Source organism: Melampsora larici-populina (genome assembly GCF_000204055.1).
Source record: "Melampsora larici-populina 98AG31 unplaced genomic scaffold MELLAscaffold_23, whole genome shotgun sequence".
Classification (NCBI taxonomy): domain Eukaryota; kingdom Fungi; phylum Basidiomycota; class Pucciniomycetes; order Pucciniales; family Melampsoraceae; genus Melampsora; species Melampsora laricis-populina.
The window spans coordinates 25,033-41,979 of NW_006768787.1; the positions used below are offsets into that span (position 1 = coordinate 25,033).

General features: G+C 35.4%; 4 protein-coding genes across 4 annotated transcripts; 3 read left to right on the forward strand and 1 right to left on the reverse strand.

The window, feature by feature from the left end:
- Window positions 1–1,159: 1,159 nt before the first annotated feature.
- Window positions 1,160–2,866, forward strand: MELLADRAFT_63912 (uncharacterized protein; the record flags this gene model as incomplete). The annotated part of the gene is made up of 3 exons (XM_007410942.1): window positions 1,160–1,210; window positions 1,366–1,516; window positions 1,593–2,866. The coding sequence occupies 3 exons, from the start codon at window positions 1,160–1,162 to the stop codon at window positions 2,864–2,866; spliced, it is 1,476 nt and encodes a 491-aa protein (XP_007411004.1).
- Window positions 2,867–7,522: 4,656 nt separating this feature from the next.
- Window positions 7,523–8,295, forward strand: MELLADRAFT_107333 (uncharacterized protein; the record flags this gene model as incomplete). The annotated part of the gene is made up of 3 exons (XM_007410943.1): window positions 7,523–7,735; window positions 7,874–7,981; window positions 8,074–8,295. The coding sequence occupies 3 exons, from the start codon at window positions 7,523–7,525 to the stop codon at window positions 8,293–8,295; spliced, it is 543 nt and encodes a 180-aa protein (XP_007411005.1).
- A 1,184-nt stretch (window positions 8,296–9,479) lies between these two features.
- Window positions 9,480–11,977, reverse strand: MELLADRAFT_87777 (uncharacterized protein; the record flags this gene model as incomplete). The annotated part of the gene is made up of 8 exons (XM_007411154.1): window positions 9,480–9,753; window positions 9,873–10,172; window positions 10,321–10,468; window positions 10,568–11,044; window positions 11,121–11,285; window positions 11,365–11,531; window positions 11,596–11,669; window positions 11,744–11,977. 8 exons carry the CDS (start codon window positions 11,975–11,977, stop codon window positions 9,480–9,482), a joined length of 1,839 nt encoding a protein of 612 aa, XP_007411216.1.
- A 200-nt stretch (window positions 11,978–12,177) lies between these two features.
- MELLADRAFT_116742 (uncharacterized protein) lies at window positions 12,178–16,857 on the forward strand (the record flags this gene model as incomplete). Its single annotated transcript, XM_007410944.1, has 15 exons — window positions 12,178–12,722; window positions 12,794–12,820; window positions 12,901–13,004; window positions 13,756–13,994; window positions 14,106–14,302; window positions 14,384–14,557; window positions 14,632–14,709; window positions 14,776–14,856; window positions 14,941–15,046; window positions 15,115–15,193; window positions 15,260–15,404; window positions 15,469–15,812; window positions 15,930–15,997; window positions 16,067–16,156; window positions 16,238–16,857. 15 exons carry the CDS (start codon window positions 12,489–12,491, stop codon window positions 16,693–16,695), a joined length of 2,424 nt encoding a protein of 807 aa, XP_007411006.1.
- Between the last annotated feature and the right edge of the window lie 90 nt (window positions 16,858–16,947).

Here is a 16,947-nt window from a genome sequence, read left to right on the forward strand (position 1 = left end):
CTTGGGTTAAGTTTGCAATGTAACCCATATTAGGGCTATGATCTGGTCTAGAGCTAAGATCAACTGGGGAGAGGTCAGGATTCCAGCAGGGATAAGTCAGGCAAGCTCTGGTACTGGCTTGACTAGTTGAGAGCCTGGTCAAGAGCTTGCAAGCGATTTTTATTGTAGATAATACTCATCTCATCATTTGTGTATATTATTGTATCCATATCAATGATATGTAATAGGTAGCTCAACATGTTTTTACACTTCATCAAGGGAAGGGGTGGTTGTTGCAGCTCTGCTTGGCCTTGGGGCAACACAGGTCAGGGCTTTGGCCACAACCCAGCCATGACTTTGCCCAGAAAACCTTTAGGCATACTTGGCTGGTTGGGGTCAGACTGAATCCCTAAACCACATACCTTCAGTAATCATCAGGGCATTGTTTACAATGAAAGTTCACCTGTGCCCTAAAAGGGATTGCTCAGTTGATCTGAACAGCAGTTCAATTTTGTGTTTTTTCAACCCCTTGAAAGAGACCTATGGGTTTATACAGTATTATCCAGGGATAGAGGCCACAGCCACAGGTCTGAAGGATCAGTTTATTCAGTACTGATCTGGAGAATATATGGGTTTATCTTGACTGGCAAATAGAATTTTGAAAATGGTATTGTTACTGCTGGTCAACATCTTGGGCCAGGGCCCGGGTCATGTTAGATCAGGCTTTGGTTGAAATTATGGTGTGAGACACCCAAGATAAAGAGAATCCTAATCAAGCTATGAACTCCAATATAGAAGCTCTCACTCCTCAATCATCAACATTGAGGAGCTAAGGCTACTTTTGAGATGCCCTCATCAAGAGCATCAAGCAAATCTTTTGGATGATTGGACAACTTTCTTGTTTTTTCTATTTGATTAAAATTGAACTCCACATGTGATCTAAAGCTCTACTTGTAAAGTTATTGAGCCTTTGCCTATCTTCAGTATTGTACACCATTGACATCACTGAATGTATGTGAAGATGAATTTTATTTCTTGGCAAGGTGCAGTGTGGTGCCTTCTGTAATTGAATAGTTGTTCTGTTTCCTGAAGTATTCTCCTGAGATTAGTCACAGGTGGTATATAGGGTTAAGATATGAGATCTAGATTCTGATCCCCAAGGTATTGTTTGAAACATGTCATGGAATGTGTTGGATTGAGTTTACACAAGATCATGGCAGTAGATCTCAAGGTATGAGGATTTTGAGCACCAACATTGATCTTCAACCCAAGATACTGATGATCTCCAGTATAAAATCAAAAAACACCATGAAGAATCTTTATCTGATAATTTTACAAATTTATATCTGTCATCACAGAACTTTGGTTATCTCTGGACCCCTTGAGGTTTCATCCCACTCACCAATTTCAGGTGATGACATTGCACAATCTGCTACAACAACTCTGGAGTACTTCAGAACAGAAGCTCCCATCAATCTCAAATCCATTGGAACCCCAGAGACCCATAGTCTCAAGATATCTGAGGGATTGACTGGAAGTAAATTCCCAAACCTGATTCCAATACTGCCTATGGACCTGGAAAAAGACTAACTATCTCACCACACAACCCACAGGTAGAAACAGCAAGGAAACCCAGGTCCCCATGGATCAATCATTCAGACAGAAAGGAAAAGAAATACAGCAAGATAAATGGAACACCATGGATATGAGATATCAGGAGATATTCAAAAAAGGTCCAGGAAGCCATTCAAATGATCAAGAGATTGTATTATTTGGGAAAAGAATCAAGGTTAACCCTGGCAAAACAATTAACATCAGAGACTTTGCTAGTCACAAGATGAACAGAATCTGTATGGTGTATGCTAGGTATCTAGTTGAAGAGTTTACATCTTTAATGATAGTTAGATTGTGTGGTGCAACAGGTTTACAGCCTCAATCAACTTCATTGAAACAATATGATAATTTGCTCTTTGCACCATTTGTGTACTTTATTCTGTTGAGGGACCCAAAAAAGGCTGTATGGGATCGTCTGGTAGCCATCACCTCTCTCATCATGGTGGGATTTCATCAACGAGAATCTATTTCAGGAGAAATTTTCAGCACCAAAAAGCTCCAACAATTTATGCTATGGCATACAGAAATGATGTATCATCTCACCAACCCCAAGTTACTGGATTATGTCAATGAGCAGGAAATTATGTGCAAACAAAGTTCAAATACTGGAATGAACAGAGGAAGATTTCCCCTTTCTATTATATTATCTGTACTATCAAATCAAGCATCTTTTAAGAGGCTCTTCAAACAAGCATTAAGGCACCAATATAATCTGGCAGCTTCTTATCTTCAGAACTTTTGGTATAGGGACTATCAAAATCATTATCCGGGATCAGAAAAATCAGACATTCCAAAGATATCAGTTGAACAAGAGTGGAACAGAATATCCAAATCCATTCTTGAATCCTGTCAATTAAACAACAGATCAGATTTCTTTTCAGCTCTGAAAGAATTGAATTCTGATGAGCCAATGATAGGTGAAGATGCTATGATGTTACCATTAAAGAATATTAAAGGACCAAAGGACTTCAATAATGATTTATCTGAGATCAAACTAAATCAAGAAAATCTTAGGACAGATTTGGTCAAAATAAAAGAATCTAACATCTTACAAGGTCTGAAGGTATGGATGGAAATGCATGAAAGGCAAGAAATAGGGTTTTCTGATCCATTTTGTGTAACAGCTGTCTTTGATTTTCTTGGATCTAAGAGACCAAGTATAGATGTGAATGTGTTCTGGAAACACATGGAAGGATATGAAAAAAGTAAGAAAGTTGTCCGTAAAAATGCAAAACATCATTACCAAAAAGTTGTAAGGGATAAACAAAAATGAAAGATGTACAATTGCTTTAAGCTAAATATAAGGATCTCTGAATAAGTATCATAGGTAAAAAGAACCAAACACTTCTTCCTGTAACATTTGTTGAACTTTTGTGTCTTGTTTGTTCACCATTTTTCATCTCCCTCATCCTGTTGCAATATCTGCTTGATAGCCATCCACAGCTCTTAGCACTTGGTCTTGGACTTGAGAATTTTAAGTTGAAGAAATAGAATTTTGATGGAGTGGTCTGATTATGTTCCCTGTATGATCACTCTCTTGAGATATATACACTGTATTTGACCAAATTATGTGTCTATGACCCTGTATTTTGTTGCAAAAATACACAACCATCAATGGGAAAGTTTGGAAGTGATGATTACAGATGAATATATATGGTAGCTAGTATGTAAACAGCACTACATAAGACAATCTTTTAAATGGTAACTCATATGTTAAGTACTTGTTGCTTTGAGTAGCCAGTAAATGTCACAGCCAAAGAATTCTCTGGATTGTCAAGTCCAAGGTTTACTTTGGCAATTTGCTTAGGCATAGCCTCTGAGTCATTGATTCAAAGCTGTTTGCAAGCCGAAAAAACCCTGTGCTAATTTCTGGGGATATGCATTCCAAGAGAATTCATGATCAATGACAGCAGGTCACTGCTCACAGCCATCTCCCTCTGGTGATTAGGGCCATTTATGCTGAAATTTTCAAAAAATTGATACAGTGATATTTTTTTTTAGCGCAGTGATAGTGAGGCCAAATCCCATATCAATATCAAATATGCTTCTTATTGAACACAATTTGCTATGACCCAGCATCTTTCCTCAATAGATAAACCAATATGCCACAGGTGCATTCTCTTCTTGACGGTTTTTATACCCACTGTTCAGGCATTTTTGGTTTGCAATGATCTGCGGGATGTATGGATTACTTTGCAATTTTTGCCACACAATTTTTTAATCTAATGACTATGTTGCTTAATTGAACTTAATGCAATGATCCATTTGATAAGGTGGATTGATCTGTGGCTCAAAATTGATTGGTGAGCTGTCTTTTTGACTTTTTGGATTGGGTGTTGGCAAGTTTAATTTTTTCTTACATGCATGCTATAATGATTGAGTGGGAGATCATATCATCCCAAGTGATTAATCCATGCTTTTGTCTGCTATCAACCAAATATGCCAAATTTGGTTTGCCATGGACAGCGGTTCCCATCACTAAAATGCTGGTATCACCAAATGAGGAACCCTTACACAGCCCTGTTTTGTGTACCATTGAGATATCTTGATCCAAATAACTTTAAAGATAGGTGTAATGAAACCATGACAGCACGGCCTTACATGACAAGCTTGTGTATCACTTTGCTGCTTTGAACAGATTGTATTTCATGTGATAATCCTTATCTAATATCAGCTGTTGGAACAGTACCCTGTTATTCTGTCAAGATCTCACACAGGGGCACCTTAAATCACCATCTTTTGTGTGTAATTGAGCAATCATGATCTATACAGCTTTGGGGATTAATGTATCAAACATTTGCCAGTATCAAAAAATTTGCCACATATCTTGGCAGGGTGTTCTAACTTGTTTAGCTTGCTATGTATCACTTTTTTTCTTTTGATATATTATATGACATGTGGAAAATGACATCTCATTGAATTTGTTGAAACAGCACACCAAGAAACAATTAAAGTGTCAAAGGAGAAATTTGAGAAGAAAGGTTTGAAGAGGAAGCTTGGTGAAGGGTAATAATGTAAAGGAGCCTTCTGCCAAAAAATGACAAAAACCATTTTGCTTGACTTGTTTTCCATTTGATATCTCATAAATAATTTGGTACATAGCTTAGCTTGGGATTTACTCAATATGATGAAGAGATCATTCTGGATTTTGATCCACCTGTCAATGGTTCTTGCCAATATGGATACAAGATTGATCAACCTCCCTGATACTTTGAATGAAGGTGAGTTCTGAGATGAACTTAGAAATCGCATGTGTTTCAGGCTTACTGTGTAATTCAGCAATATCAACACTAGAAACCCAGGGTGCAGTTGCCATTTTTCAGGCAGTTGTCATAGATGGTCAACAAAATTATCTTGAAAATATGAGGGGTATGATTGCTCCACAGGCAAATATTGTGTACAACAATGACTCAATTGATACTGCAGGTATGTTTTTCCAATTTCAAGACAACCGATAAGCTTTGAAGTTCCACTTTCCATGGTGGACTTGTGACAGCTAATAACATACATATTTAATTTTTGGACCATCAATACACAATGATTAGGTTTTATTGAACATGCATCCCAAGGCCATTACAAACCCACATATGTGGATGAATTGACAAAAGGTAAGCCAAAAAATAATACTTAGGATAGATCAAAATCTTCAAGAGGAATTTGATATCATTTATTTTGACATAGATTCAAGAAACATTGGAGAAAGTAACCTTTTGGTCAGTTGGACAAGTGATGGATATAATTTACACATGGAATACAACAGGTCAACAAACCAAATTGACCTTGTGTATCTAACCAAAAAGTGAGGGTTTTTTGTCCATATACTTGTATAGACTGTTTCACATGATTTCTGACAACCTGAATTTCCAAAATCCATTAATTCAGTTGATTGAAGGCCTGACCTCATGTATTCTATACAAATTGCATAGAAATCCACATAAGTGCAACATGACACAGTAAAATTTTGGACTTGTATGTTTTTTTCATAAGTAGTACTACAGGCATGGTCTGTTGAACAAAATGTAGGGTGAAACAAAAGATATAATCTAAAATACTTGCAGTTCCTACAACCATACCTTTTTATTGTTGTCTTTAAGATTATTGATAAAGTGTAGTTCTAAATTGGATTTTTTCTCCATGACACATGTCATCTAATCTTGAACGGAAATAAAGGAGGTCAACTTGATGATGTATGTGGCAGAGCCACTTGGCTGACCCAATACCTGTGTGTTAATTACAGTTTAGGTGCACTGAGTTGGTGTTGGGCACAGGTCATTATATCTCAACACTCAGCTGAGCTTCCACTCCAGATGGAAACAAGATGTGATTTTCATTGTACACTTCTCCAGTCCACTTCCCAGCTGACAATCAAACAAAGCCTTGATATTTTCAAAGCTGGCTGTTGTCTTTTATTTTTACTTTGAGAACATCTTCATATTCACCAATTTTACTTCTCACCCCACCCTCACTAGAAACTTTGAACAGCATAACAGTATACAATCTTTCATTCCACATGTGTTCATCCAAAAAACCAATACAATGGATGGTTCTTTCCCCCAGATTTCTTTTGGGATTTAGGGTCAGATGATTCCTGTGCTCAAAAGGCCTCTTTGCAGGCAGAAATTGAAATATCTAAATTCTCAAGACAGGTGCAAATTGGGTTCAGATGCCAAAATATACACTGAAGCAAAGACACACACAGAAGCATAAAAGATGCTTACAAGCTTTGTGTTGGTGCAGTAATCAAACCACAAAATGGGAATTTTTTTGAAGTAATCAACAACATGGCTAGAGGCCTAGCATATGTCACAACTATGACAGACTAGCCCCAGCCCACATCTGTTCCAGGGGTAGGCGTAATTTTGGAAAGGTATAAATAGCATGCTTGCGGATAAACTTGTTTAACTGAAGCGCAGCCTCTTATGCAAACAAATGACAAATTCTCAAAAAGCCTCTCAAAAAATGCCTATTGAGGCTATCCACAGATTCCTGATACGACAGATGCTTGGACCAAGGGAATTTGAATCCTAGAGGTACATATACTCCTTTATTTCCTGTCTCTCATCTTCTTTATCAATATTTTTATCATTTCTTTCCCTGTGATCTCTGGATAATGGCCCGTTTGGTAACAATGAACAAAATTGAGCTGATACTAGATTGTTTATTGCTCAAGAAACCCTCAAATCTTTATCTTGACCCTCTTACTCAACTTTGTGTATCAGAGCAGTTTCATTTTAGTGATCCTTTGTTGAAGATCATATCAGTCATCCCAATCAAAGCCAAACAACTGATTCTTGTGTATGTCTGTCGCGCTCATGCTGGAGCATCAAACGCGCGGCGCTCAAGATCTGACTATGTATCTGTTGCCTCAGCTCCAGGTCTCTAGTACTTCTTCCATATCCTTGTTCATGGTTATTACCCAGAAGCTGAACTCGTGCCATCACATGAGAGAGTATGATACGCGTGGCATTTATTTACACAGGAAGAAATGCGAATAGTCGCGTCACTGTAGGCCATTGTTAAGTCCCAAGACATACTTTATGAAATTGGATGGTGACTTAAACTTAGAATTAATTTCACGCCTCACGAGTCATCAGTATTCAAAAAGTTCATGAAATACAAGATAAAGTTAGCCAATCAATTCCTCAGCATCTCAAGTCATATCCCTGATCAACAAAGCAATCACCACATCAGGTATGTACAACATCATCACCCTAGGGATATGGAGATCGTGGATATGATATCTTGATATGTATGATTTGCCGTGTAAATAAGTCATCAAAGGTTTTACATAAAGTTACTGATATGATTCTCATTTGAGCTCGAAGAAACAAGTGAAACAGTGCAAGATATAAAATCCCATATCTATCAGACTTCTCTCGCCTCATTTCAACCAGGAAGACCATCAATTTTTCAAGTTTGATTTTACATCATGAGTACAACTTCAGATTTAACTTCACAAGCTGATACACCTGAACTATTATCGATTGATCTTGATTCCTTTAACCTCGAACCATTTGAATTACCCAATGATTTCTTAAACCAATTACCTCCTAATCTATTTCAATTAAGTTCTAGTTCTTTAACACATGATATTATTCCAATGGCTACTCCAACTAAAAGGAAACCGGAATTTGAAGAATCTGTTGAGTTTTTTGAATTCTTGACTTTTTTCTTTTTTCTTTTGTTTTGGGAAGTCTTTTTTTGATTCTAACTTTAATGGTTTTTCTTTTCTTTCATTAAACTTTTCTTATTTTTCATTATTTAATTGAATAATTTATAGTCAGACCTTTCTTCTGAGTCTAACCAAACCGAACCAATCTCTGAAGAACCAGCACCGGATCCCGACAAAATCAGCATCACATTCACTCTTCCAATGGAAACTCTAAAGGTATGAACCCAAACAAAGGAAATTCCACAATAACCTATAAACAGTTCTTATGATAATTTTTTTTACCGTTCTCTCTCTGTCTTTTGATTTAGTATTTAAAACGACAAGAATATTTAGTAGTAAGACAAATCATTTTCTTATCGGGTTCAACTTGTCAATTAAAATTAAAAACCAATCATCAAGATATTGAATTTTTAGAATTCATTAGCTCTGGTACGAATCATCAAGTTTCAAAATCGATTGAACTTTTAACTTTAAAGATTTGGAAATGGAAATTAAAATCAAAATCTCAAACTCAAAATCAAAAAAAATGACTTGAAGCTTTTCTGGATTTGTTTTTTTTTCTGTTTGACTTTGTATTAAATGTAGAGATTGTAAGATTTTTTTGTTTTGGATTTGATGATCTTCTTTGGTATGATTGCTTTTTATTTTCTGTTTTCAAAAAAGACTACTCACTTAAATTGATTTGACCCTAAAACTTCTTTTTCTTTTCTTTTGGATTTCAGAAAATGTTTTTTTTTGTAATTATAGAATTAATAAATTGTTCTGTTTAGTACTAAGTAAAGGCAAAGTGAATCTCATTCCAAACAAAAAACAAAAGATCAGTTTTCATTATTTTTGATGGTTATTGAATGAAATCTAAACTGGGTTCTAGTTGTATACAAGTGATCCCAACGTTTGCATGAAAAACACCGCAGGATTTCTCATGAAGTGATCATTGAACCTGAGGTACAAAAAACATTCATGGAGTATATTGAAGTTGATTCATACAATTTGAAGGAATTATTTTAACACCCTTAACTTTAAAGAAGATGAAACCACCATCCAAACTCCCCGAAACCAGACCCAAAACCCTACGTGGGAACTCAAATCATTAAAAAATCAAGCATGTTTTTCTTAAACAAAGCATTACATACAACCTCTTCTAATACTATTAATCAAATCATCAACTTTATTCAACAAAACCTAAAACACACAGACAGACAGACATAAGTGGTAATACATCAAATCATTTTCTTCTTGTATGATCCATACTACATACTGATATATCAAAGTCCAAACCAAAAAGAATCCATCTGATACTTTCTCAAGAACTCCCCTCCCCCAAAAAAACTTTTTGTTGTTTTTACGTTATTTTACCTTACTTTACATCTTTTTCAACTTGAACTAATTTAATTAAAGGTTTTTTCGAAATCAAATCTTTAGAATGAATCAAATCTTTAACATAATTTAAATAAGTTTTAGCTAATGAATTCGAATTCGTTTGAGTTCGACTAGATTGATGATGAATCAAGTTCATTAAAAGATAAACTTTTTCCATTGAGTTTGATGGGTTTGATTTAATGGTTTCTAAAGGATTTAAAAGGTTAATCGATTTAATTAAAATTCTTGCTGAGATTGCCCAACAATAATTAGTAAACCTATGAAAAAAATAAAAAAAATGTTAGAAAAGAATCAAAATCATGAATTTGAATCAAATTATAAAATCTGGTTTGATTTACGGATGAAGTGAATTAAAATCAAATCCATTTAAACTCATCAACCAATCTCCAATTTGAACGATTGAGTTTGATGAATTCCAACAAATCTCAAACGATCGATCTTCTTCTGGAATCCCATTGATCATAAAACATTCATGTAATAAGATTTTACTTAAACAAATCATTAATTGAATTAAAACTTTGCTTTGAAGGTTTTTCATGTTGGGTAAGAATCGATTGATCGAAGTTTGAAAGTCTTGAATTTCTTCTTCTAATTTAATAAATGATTTTCTATACAAACACACAAAGATAAATTAAAACCCATCAACTTTTCCTTGAATATTCCTTCTTTCTTTCATTATATCTTAAGAAATGAATAAGATAAATAAGATAGTTTAAAATGAACTTACTGAAATCTTAAATCAGGTATATCACCCAAAGGTAATTTAGATTTCTTTTTCAAATTAAATCCAATCGGATCAGGTGAATGTCTTAACCAATCAGTTATCCTACCTAACAAAACAAACCCTTTAATTTCGATTTGAACTTCATCAATTTCAAGACCAGAATGAATCAAGACATTAAACAAATTCGGATTCGAAATCGAAAGTGAATGAGTTTGAAATTCATTGAATGTTAAAGTCGTAGAAGAAGTCAATTGATTTGATGGTAAGAAAGTCGATATATCAGATTCTTCTATCGAATGTGCTCTTCCTGAACTAACAGATAAGATTCGATCCATTTGAAAGATATACCAAAATGTTAACGATCTATGAGAAGAAAAAATCCAATTCGGATCCATAAGTTACTATTCTACGAAGAGACAGAAAGAAAAACATAAAGCTTGGTTAGACGTACCTTTGGTGTTTTTCAGTTAATGATCTAGGTGGTGGTAATAATACTCTAGGTCTTGATTTCTCTCCTGTTCTATATGCCAGACAATCTTCTAGATGATTTAAACCAAGTATAGTAGCAAACCTAACAGCAAGACCACAATAAACCCAAGCTAAAGAACCAAATCCAAAGAAAAAAACAAACCAATTGAGTAAGTCAAATCAAATCTTCTCAAGAAATGAACCCATAGAGAAAAAGGTGATCGGTTTACCTTCCACAAGACTTGCAATCTTATAATTATAAACTGAATAAATTATCATAGATTGAACCGCTTGAAACAAAAAACAATTAAGTTCAATAGCTTCATCAATTTTAATCTTTGCAAACTCAGCATGATATTCAGAACCAGTTTGATGTAGATTCCAATACCTATAACCTTCAAATCCGATTTCTTTCCAATCGATTCCATTCTCTTTTGGTTCTTCTAATAAAGTGATAGCCATGATCGAATGTAATAAACCAACAAATGGAAAATTCGAATCTAAAGGTGGTAAATGTAATGAAGCTTGTAAACTGATTCCATCTAAAAACATCATTTGTCCATTTCCATTTCTGTTTCTGTTTTGTTTTGTTAAATAAATTTCAATCAGTTTAGATACGATCGGTCGAGGTGGTAAGCTTTTGGGCCAATCTGTTGAAAGTAGGGTGGTATTTGAAGTGGTGGTGGTTTCATAAGTGATTGTAGTTTCTAGATTTTTTAAATTTAGATGAGTTAGTCTGTTTATTCTTTGGAAATTAGTATAAAATGATGTTGAGTAACTTACGATCTGGTGTGATTTGATTTAAAGGAATTTCAGGAAAAAGTGTAGATGGTAATGTATTACAAGAAATTGGATTCGGATTTGGGTTCGGATTCGGATTTGAGCTCGGATTCGGATTTGGTCGAGTTGGAGTTATATCAAATTCAGATATCTGTCTTTCAACTTCAGCTAAACAAAAAAACCCAATCAATCAATAAAAGAATTTATGTTTTTGAAAGTTGTGTGAAAGAAACGATAGATTTCATACCGATTTGTTCTTCTAAAGTATTAATTTTGATTGTTAATTGTTGTTGTTGATGATGATTGGTTTGTGATTTAAGTTGATCTACTTCAGTTTTTTGAAAAAGTGGATCTTGATCAGATATTCCTTCTTGAGAAGCTTGATTTTCGGTTTCATATTGACACAAAACAATACTAAAAAATACAAGCATAAGGGTCAGTCCAAGTTAAAGATAAAGAAGTGATAGAATACACTTACCTTGGATCTTCTCCATGAGCAGCTGCACTTCTACAACATGCACCACAAGCTGGACGTGCAGCGTCACATCTAACCTATGAAGATCACACAATGTTATGATGTTCAATGATCCAAGTGATAGTGTTGAATAGGAAGATGAATGGTTTACCTTTCTACTACGACAAGTTGAACAAGCTTGATTACGTTGTAATGGTCTACTGACTAATCTTTTGGGTTTCGATTTTAAATTGGATGATGATATGATCGGATGATGATCGAATTGAGCTGGTGGTAGTCTAGTTTGATGATGATATGATTCGATCGATTCTTGTCTGATTGAAGTTGATTGTGGTGATAAGTAGTTTTGAAGAATTTGATTGGAATGTGTTCGATCGGCTGGCATGATATTGATGGTGATGGTGATGATCCAAACTGCAATCGAAAGTGAGTCTGGAAGTTGGAACTAATGTAGTCATGATCGTCTAAGTTTTAAGTTTTCGGGTATTCGTCTCCTCTCGTCAGCACTGCCACTGCATCTCCATCTTAGAATCTTCTAAAGCTCAACTTCAGATCAAATCTTGAAAATCGCAAACTACAACAACACAAGATTCTCATAAGCAAAAACCTAAAGCTCGCTGATGATATCTTGGAAAAGGTCTACCCAAAATCTACATTCTTGCAAGTTGATGTCAATTTGATGGAAGTCACTGGTTGCTTACCATGAGCCTCAGCCATCATCGATTTGGCCTAGCCGTATGATTTGTTGATCGAGCTTCAAGAGGTTGATTAGGATAGAAAGTCTTGGATGGTCATGAGTCAAGAAGATATCCATTTTTGAATTTCTCGTTCGTCAAGTGGATTAACTTTTCATCCAAGGGATAAATGCTCATATGTAGTCTTTTCTGGTAAACAACATGATGAGTAATTCAATCCACTTGAAAACCATCGTTCGATATATGCGCTCACAAGAAACTAATGCTTCAAATTCCAGAAATCCAATCTTATCAATCAGGACCACCCATCACTCTAACTGGGTTAATTCTGTTCTTGCCAGTCAAATCATCATCATGGGTAAAGCAACTGATCAGAGAGACTTTACAGCAGATACTCAAACTTCAATTGAAGAAGAAAACGTTGATTCCATTCAGGTTAATAATCTACTTCTCTCTTCTTTTATATAAACAAACTAAAATCAAACTATTTCTTATGTATCTATCAGATCATCTTTGCGGCAGTAAGTTGGAAGGTCAGTTTACCCTCTACATACACTATCCTGTCATCTTGGAATCCTTCTTGACCGTTGATTCTTTTTTGGGGGGATTTTAGAACTCTGTTGGATGTGCTTATTATGATACTTTGAATGGATCTCTTTATTTGATGGAAGACGCTCAAAGTATGAGTGGTCAAGAAGACTTTCTCTCAATGAGTATGTAGTTTAGACATCCTATCATCTTGCTCAGTGCTCAGCAAAAATCATTTTAATGAAATTTACAAAAGTGTAGTTATTGAGCAGGTTTCCCCTCAAGTCGTCTTGGTAAGCTCAAAGGCAGAAGAAAGTCTTTTAAGTTGTCTTGAGAGATCTCGTTAGTACCTTTACTCTTCGATATCCATATCTTTGTCACTCATATTGATGAAGGGATGGCTTTGGTGTCTATGGCATTACTTTAGTCTTGGAACTAACTCCGAGTACCACTGCAGGAGAAGGTAGTGGAGACCAAAAGGCCTCTCAATTGGTCATTAGACCATCTCGTGATTTCAGCTCGACTTCTGGTGCAAATGCTCTCACTCAGATTGGAAAGAAACATGTCCCATTACTTTTCGATTCTGGGAGAGTCAAATCTCATTCTTGGATAAATCCTGATGAAAATTGGTCAGGAAATCCAACGCTTACAGCAAGAACTTTGATCAATACCGAAGCTTCACAACTAAGCGTAAGTGATATTGGTTTGTCAGATTACTCATTTTTGATCTTCTTTGTGTGTTAAACCTTCAATAGTTATCAGCCTTGGCTGCTCTTGTGACTTATCTCAATAAACGTACCATGCATCAACACGACGATGTTGAAACTTCTGAGGATGGTATCAAGTTCACAAGCGTAGAGATGATCCGAGTAGAAAAGTACGATGATCTTTTTCAAATCTATTATGTATCAAGATCTAACTTTCAAATTGGTTTTTTCAGATTCCTTCATATCGGTAGTGATGCTTTAAGATCATTACAAATCTTTGATCAAGAAGCACATGCTAATTTACATTCTAACAAAACAAAAGAAGGTTTATCTTTATATGGAATCTTAAATGAATGTGTAACTTATAGTGGTAGGATGTTACTTAAGAATTGGTTGATTAGACCTAGTACTCAACTTGATATCATTTCTGCTAGAGCAAATGCTGTTCAATGTTTTCTAGACTCAGAAAATGGTAAATTAGATTCGTGATCATGAACGCGTCTGGATACATCTTTAAATTCTCTTCTTATTTCATCAAAATCAAAATTATTTATGTTTGATACTGTTCTTTTTTTCTGTAAAGAACATTGTGCAGGTCGAATGCGTCAATACCTAAAATCAACTGGAAATCTGGCTCGAACGACCATGATTGTTTCTAGTGGAAAAGGAAGAGTAGGAGAATGGAGATCAGTCTTGAATTTCATGAGAGCCGCTGTAAATATTTGTGAAGAGTCAAAATCATTTATAGATTCAGATCTCAAGATCGGATTAATCTCAAGGGTATGTTCTATATTCCTTTAGACTTGGAATCTTATCGGTTTACAAATTGAAAACGGTTTGATCTTTTTTTGATGATTTCAGATCTCAAATTCGGATCAACATACTTCAGAATTAAATGAACAAGCTAAAAAGATTGATCTTGTGATTGATTGGGAAGAAAGTAAGATTAATGGTGGTAGAGTTATAGTGAAAAGTGGTATTGATGATGAGCTTGATGAGTTAAGAGAAAGTTATGCTGGTCTGGAAAGTCAATTAGTTTGTCAAAATTCACTCCTAACTATCATTTGCATATAAATTGATTAATTTAACAATTTCGTCATAATCATTAGGATCATCTAGCTCGAAAGCTTAGTGCAGAAACTCCATTTCTTTCTGCACCTGATTTCTCCATTGTCTATTTCCCACAGGTATTTATCAAACATCACTCATTTCATGTTCCGGTAGATTTTTGAATTTGTTTTTGAATCGCATAGATTGGATATCTTTGTCGTGTACCTCGAAATTCTGATCATCAAGAAGCTGAAGAACCGTTTCATGATGGATGGGAATTCCAAGTATGTAATCTTTCTAAAAGAAGATCAAGTGGCATTGGAACACATCTCATTGAGAATATATGAATTTCTTTCGTATTTGATAAGTTCGCAACTGATACACATTTACATTACAAGAATGAACATATGCGTGACTTGGATCATTACATTGGAGATCTGACAACTTCAATCACTGTAAGGGAAATCGAAATTGGTAAAATCGATTCCATAATATAGTGTTGAGATTGAGGTTGGTTGATTGATATGATCACTTACTTTTAGTAACTGCACTCGAAGCTGCTCTAGCCGTCATCTCTCCGATTCTGTTGAATTTGGCGAGTGACATGGCAGAGCTTGATTGGTGAGTAATCCAGTCATACTTAAAGGCTCCTATCTTCATCGCTGATATGGCAACATTATCTTGAAGTCTGTTATCACTGGCGAAGATTGCACATCTGAGAGAATGGGTCCGACCAGTGATGGTGGAGGAAAATGTGATAGAGATTGAGGGCGGTCGACATCCATTGGTCGAAGCCTGTGTGGAAAGTTTTATAGAGAATGATACGTATATGGTAAGGACCACGGAGTTGGGATTCACTCACTATCCTGTAGTAAAATTGATATGTTTCTTTGTAGGTTGGAGGTAAAGGATTAAGTTCTAAAGAAGATACAAAAAATCAAAAAGATCTAACACCAGAAGAAGACATAAATATGAGTATAGAAGAAGAAGAAGAAGAAACTCAAGAAATAAGTAAAGCTCATTCAATGATTGTATTAACAGGAGCGAATTTCTCAGGTAAAAGTGTTTATTTGAAACAAGTAGCTATGATTGTGATCTTAAGTCAGATCGGATCTTATATACCGGCTAAAAAAGCCAAGATTGGGATTCATGATGCGATCTTTACTAGAGTTACTAGTACTGAAAGTTCTTCACGTAATTCTTCTGCTTTTATGATGGATCTTCAACAAGTTTCATTTATGTAGGTCTTCTGTTTTTTTTGATCAATTGGATCGTTCTATACTCATCATGGTCAACTGTGGTTTTCTTTCCTTCTGATCACATTTGAAACAAAATGACGACTGTTTGGAATGTTTAGGTTGAGAAATTGCTCACGACGTTCGCTTTTACTGTTAGATGAGTTTGGAAAAGGGACTGATCCAATAGGTTAGTGAGATAAACTGAAGAAGAGTGAAAAGAAATTGTATTTCTTGAAGACTGATTTTGTTTAATAAGATGGACAAGCTATATTTTGTAGCGTGGTAGAGCACTTGATCAGAAGGGGAATAGAATGCCCGAAGACGATTCTTAGCACCCACTTTCACGGTGAGCATTTCTTTAACAAACCTTTTTCCATCTCGACATTCCTGTGGTATGAGTCAATTGACAGTGAGGGATGAACTTCAGCCGTGTTTTCTAGTGGTTCAATGCCAGTAGGACTACCGATACATTATTGTCATATGAGTATCATTCTCTCTACCAACGCTCATCAAAGTAATTCAAATCGATCAAGTACCGATTTAGAGCCTACCTATTTATACAAATTAAGTCCAGGACTCGTCACTTTATCACATGCACTTGGTTGTGCAGCTTTGTTTGGAGCACCGATACATGTTAGATTAAGAGCACAAGGCGTAAGTGAAGCATTGAGTAAACATGAGATGTTGGAATTGATGGATGATGGGATGAGTGATGATCAGGCTCAAGAACTTGATAGACTTGAAGGAGTTGTTCGTAGGTTTTTGATGACTGATTTTGAGAAAGAGAATCTAGAGGATGAGAGGATAGGTACTGAAGATCAGGATGAGGTGATGAAACATTTAAAGGAAGTTATTTTACAAATGGATGATGGATTGATGGATTGATGGATGAATGAATCATTAGTATGAAGACTTGTGTGTCATGAATTACATATCTTTTTTTGGTGGTTTAGACTTTCTAAGGGCATGTTCACTTAAGCAATTTCTGGTGACAAATCACATTCTGCAAAATTTGAAGTGTCTATTTGGTGGTGCATATTTCATTTTTGCATTAACAAAAATTACAGAATGTGATTTCTGGTCAGGAATTCCTCAAGTGAATGCACCCTTACAATTTGTTGGAGTGAGGAAATTTTC